At 32.0% G+C, this 5,210-nt stretch overlaps 1 protein-coding gene across 1 annotated transcript in view; it reads right to left on the bottom strand.

Annotated features, from left to right (window-relative positions):
• The window catches only part of LOC107686658 (disintegrin and metalloproteinase domain-containing protein 22-like), a 31,337-nt gene that overhangs the window by 20,763 nt on the left and 5,364 nt on the right, over nucleotides 1–5,210 (bottom strand). Inside the window, exon 3 of the mRNA XM_016483744.1 lies at nucleotides 3,344–3,417. Within this exon, the coding sequence (XP_016339230.1) occupies nucleotides 3,344–3,417 (74 nt within the window). The remainder of the gene's footprint in view (nucleotides 1–3,343; nucleotides 3,418–5,210) is intronic.

Here is a 5,210-nt window from a genome sequence, read left to right as displayed (position 1 = left end):
TGGCTGATCGACAAGAGACTGATTCGCAAGCACGACTGGAGCAGGACGTTTCTCAGTGGTAACTGGTAACTGGTAAGTGTCAAGTGTTAACACGTTTGTGGTAATTATAAGATGTGATAAAACAAATTTACTCTCACAGCGTAGGATACAGCGTCATGATGTTAACCACACGGAAATTTTACTGTTTGTGGGCGGGCAAGTTGGCGACGTAGAACGTGATGCAGACATTATGCAAATGTATTACTTTGTGACGTAGAGCCGTAACAGAATAAGATCCGAATTCCTGACGACTCGTTTAGGCGATTGCGAGCCGACTCTTTTTTTTTGATAGACGATAACTTTATTGATCGTGCACTGTCGGCTTCACAACTTTACAGATAGTTTATGTTCACATACAGCTACATGACACACTGCATGAAAGGTAATATTCGAAAAGGCGTAATAGGGGCACTTTAATACTAACAGCAGTTTTGCATGTCAAACTCAAATAAAGTGACTCCTTTACAGAGGTATAACTACATTAGAATGCCAACAGCACAACACAAACATACTCCATTCACAAAGGGCCTGACAAAAACACAGAGGGAGTCGCATCTTAAAGCCAGATTTTCTCTCCACCAAGATGTTTTCGGAGAAACACAGACACTGAGGGAGAACAATTAAATATTCATGATGCATTATTATAATGAGATCAAATCTGCTGACTCTGACTCTGTCTGGCACCAGTTTAAAGTACAAAAGCAGTTGTGGATGTAAAAGTAAGAGTAAATGGATGGAATTTATGCGATGAATATGAAAGAAGTGAGGTTATGACTGTGAGTTTTGGTGCAGACCCATAGGAATTATTTATACAGTACAATGAGCATCTGCACTGAAGACAATAAGAAATAAAGGAATTATAGTTCAGTTTTGTGAATGAGTACTTCAGAGTAGGGCTGGACAATAATTCAATATCAATATGTATCGCAATATAATTTTTTTTAATAACGGTGAAATTATTTTTAAACACATTTCCGATATTTTGATATACATTACCAGTGTTTATATTTCGATATACATTACCAGTTTCCCATACATTGATTTATTTGTGCCGTTTGACTTCGTTGAATAAACATGAGCACTGCACGTTTCAAAATCAAAACGCGTCGCGGGTGTTTTATATGAATGTATCTCTGAAGAGAACCGACTGTCTTCAGAAAAGTTTCTATGGCATTTTTATTTTATCTGATAAAGTAGCGTTTATGAGCAGAGCTGCTTTGATTACAGCCGTTACTGGAGAAACCGCTAGTTCTACTGCTCTCAATGCGCCTCCTGCTGGCAGAGAATCAGTTTTCATTTTCAATAATAAGCCCGTCTCCAGCAACGTTTTTGTTGTTGCTTAATTTTTTTGTTTTCTGCAGCAACTCTTCACTTTTCATAAGAATATAAGAATAATCAGCCTACACTACCAGTCAAAAGTTTTTTAACAGTAAGATTTTCATTGAAATATATTTTAAAGAAGTCTCTTCTGCTCACCAAGCCTGCATTTATTTGATCCAAGTACAGCAAAAACAGTAAAATTTAGAAATATTTTTACTATTTAAAATAACTGCTTTCTATTTGAATATATTTTAAAATGTAATTTATTGCTGTGATCAAAGCCGAATTTTCAGCATCATTACTCCAGTCTTCAGTGTCACATGATCCTTCAGAAATCATTCTAATATGCTGATTTGCTGATTATCAATATTTAAAACAGTTGAGTAAAAAAAAAATTCAGGATTCTTTGATGAATAGAAAGATACAAAGATCAGCATTTATCTGAAAAAAGCTTAATAAAAAGCTGAATAAAAAGCTTTTGTAACATTATACACTATAATGGGGGGGGGATTATAGAAATTAATACTTTTATGCTTGGTGAGCAGAAGATAATTCTTTAAAAAAACATTAAAAATCTTACTGTTCAAATACTTTTGACTGGTATGTTAGCCAATAGTTTGAAATTAAAGATATTAATAATTAATAAGGTGAGTCTGAGATGTTTATTTGACAGTGATTTCACATTTCTTGTTTGTATGAAGGCTAAATACAAATAAAAGGTGAACATTAATTTATTTGTGCTGTTTTTTTTTCTCTAAAAAATTAAATAGTTTTATAGGAATAGGTTTCATAGACTTGGCAAATAAATTTTTCATAAGTTTGTAGGTACATACATCTGTTGTGGGTGTTCTTGGCAGTTTTTATGAGGCTTTTTTTAATAGTGTTCATATCGATATCGGAATTATATCGTATCGACCGAAATGAAGAAATATATCGTTATATAACTTTTGGCCATATCATCCAGCCCTACTTCAGAGTAATATCAGCTTTAAGAAATCACCTTCTAAAGATCAAATATTGATTATAGCACTAGGGTGAATCTCACAAAACCTGTCAAGAACATGCCAGGTCATGTTTCAGCCCAAAATCCCAAAGCACAAAAAATATGGTTTTTTGCATTGTGACATTTTCATAACTAATGTTTCCTACTTCAAAATGTATTTCAAAACTAATTATTCGTAATAAGGCATAATTTCCACATAATTCTCATCACCATAATGCAAGAAAAAATAACATTTTAATTAGTAGAATGTAAAGAAGGAATAGATTCAAATAGTACAGTGTTTATTCATCATGGCAATATTTGCTGTTCTTTAATTTATGCCGATTTAAATACAAAATTCATTGTTATTACAGTAAAGGGAATCTAATGAGAGTCACAAATGAAAGTAATGAGAAATACAAAAAAATAATAATAATTACGATAATAAGGATTTGGGGGATGTGCTAAATTGCACACTATAAATAATGTAAAAATGCAAGAAATCTTTAGGACCCTTAAAAGGCTTTATGTTATTAATATAAAATACAGTTTTTTTTATTTCAAGGTGGAATGTGACCTTGTTTTCATGTCATGGCAAAATATTAGTAAATGCATTAGGGCATTATGGCTTCAAATTCAAAACAATCACAAAATGCAAAAACTGCCACTACAGGACCAAATGAGAACAAAGAAATAGTGAAAATAGTTATGTTTATCAGTATTAAGACAACATGTAATATAGGGCATCCTGACAGAAAGAGAGAAAGAGAACGCTGCACATGTCATGATCGATAGAGTGGTCAGGTCTTTCCCAGTCCTTCAGCATAAATCATCAGCCATTATGATCATGCAGTCCATCAGCAGCAACATAAAACCCTTTGCAAATAGATCTGATGAGCATTAGTCATACCTCACACACTTCAGAAACACACACACACTGCATTTTTCCAGTGCTTTTCCGAGCTCAAAGAGTTACATGACATCCTGGAAGCAGATACTCACTGGTTCAGTTCCAGGTCTAAAATGAAGGTCTGTCCAAAGGCCTGCACCCGGAAGCTAGCCTGAGCCATGTGGTTCTGTAAGAGACAAAACGATACCTGGTCATTCTCATCTCTTATGATGCCACACATGAGTTGAGACAATAAAAACTGTAAAATTAGATCATATTTGGTGTCTTGGAAAAGATAAATTGTATTCATGCATAACTCCAGTCCTCAGTAGCCGGGCTCCAGACAAAAAAATTGAGTAAGAAAAAACTTAGGTGCCAAAAATTTTTTTAGGTGCCACAGAATAAACATTTTATTTATTTTATTTTTTTACATTTGAACATTTCAATCATACTGTCATGTGTTTATGTCTGATCTTTTCTTGACTTTATTTTAATCCATCTTGTAGATGACCTGGGAACTAAGGTTCACTTAAAGAGGGAACTAAATGTCTTTTCCAACTTGAAATATACAGTCACAAAGAATTGTTCATTACACAGAATCTGTACCAATATCATGGATCATAAGCATCACTTGGCCACTGAGTGTAGATTGGGCTCCTCCTCAATGCATCCTGTAAATGTTGTCATACACTCTTAAAAATAAAGGTGCTTCACGATGCCATAGAAGAACCTTTACGTTTCACAAAAGGTTCTTTGTGGTGAAAGTAGGTTCTTCAGATTAAAAAAGTTGAGAAAGAGATGGTTCTTTAAAGAACATTTGACTGAATGGTTCTTTGTGGAACCAAAAATGGTTCTGTGAAGAACCTTTTAAGCACCTTTATTTTTAAGAGTGTATGTCTTTCACACTTTTTTTTGTGTTAAAAAATAATAGAATTGTGCTATAATGATCTTTAAAAATACAACTAAATATATAGACTATAAACACTTCAAAAGAAGTGTGAAAGATGTTGAATCATTTTTTGATTTATTGCATCAATTTTTATTTATTGCATCAAAATTTGTTAAAACTTTACTAGTTAGGGCTGGATAATTGTATCAGCTGTTTATTATTCATGCAACAATACATATTACTGTTACCGTTTTTATTAATAACCATTGCTATATAGAGGATACGTTTGTCTAGTGCTCTTATGAATGTTTTTAGCATGACTTGTGAAAATTTAACTAGCCTACTGAATTTAACTAATTTATTTTAATTTAATATCTAATTTTAGCATCTAATTTAAATTAACTAATTTAACTACTGAATGACATAGCATAGACTTATAGTGTTTGCGTATTTCATTTAATTCTGAAACCTATTGTTCTACAGATCTGTGTACTAGTGTTACAGGGTTCCCACTCTTTCATGAACACCAGATTCAAGGACTTTCAAGGACTTTTTAAAGCACCATTTATTTTATATCAAGCACCTTTTAGACTGTTTTGAGCAGTCGTGTTCAAAGGAATTTAATGAAATCCATTGAAGTCAGTACTGGTAATATTCAAATTAAATTTAAAAAATATTGATAAAATATGCATCAAACTGATTTTTGCTGTAGTTCTTGTACAAGGTTTAAATTTGAAAGAATTTCTCAATTTTTAAATTAATAAAAAGTGGTTAAATGTTGTAATAACATGGTAAAACCTGTTAACATTAAAAATGTCCACATTCACTCAAAAGATACGTTACTCATTAATAAATAAACTCAAGTCAATATAATTTTGTAAATTACTTTTTATTGTAAATCCCATTTTTTTCATCTTTGACCTAGGAATGCAGCTCAAACATGCAGCTGCTCAAAACGTATTTTTTGAAAATATTTCATGAGCATTTTAAACCTTGTACATGCAAAAATGTAAAAAAAAAATATAAAGAAAAAAAATAAAAACTGATTTTATATATATATATATATATATATATATATATATATATATATA

Source organism: Sinocyclocheilus anshuiensis, unplaced genomic scaffold, assembly GCF_001515605.1.
Source record: "Sinocyclocheilus anshuiensis isolate Anshui unplaced genomic scaffold, SAMN03320099.WGS_v1.1 scaffold389, whole genome shotgun sequence".
NCBI lineage: Eukaryota > Metazoa > Chordata > Actinopteri > Cypriniformes > Cyprinidae > Sinocyclocheilus > Sinocyclocheilus anshuiensis.
The sequence above is the reverse complement of the archived record's forward strand: the minus strand, read 5'-3'. Positions and strand labels throughout refer to the sequence as shown.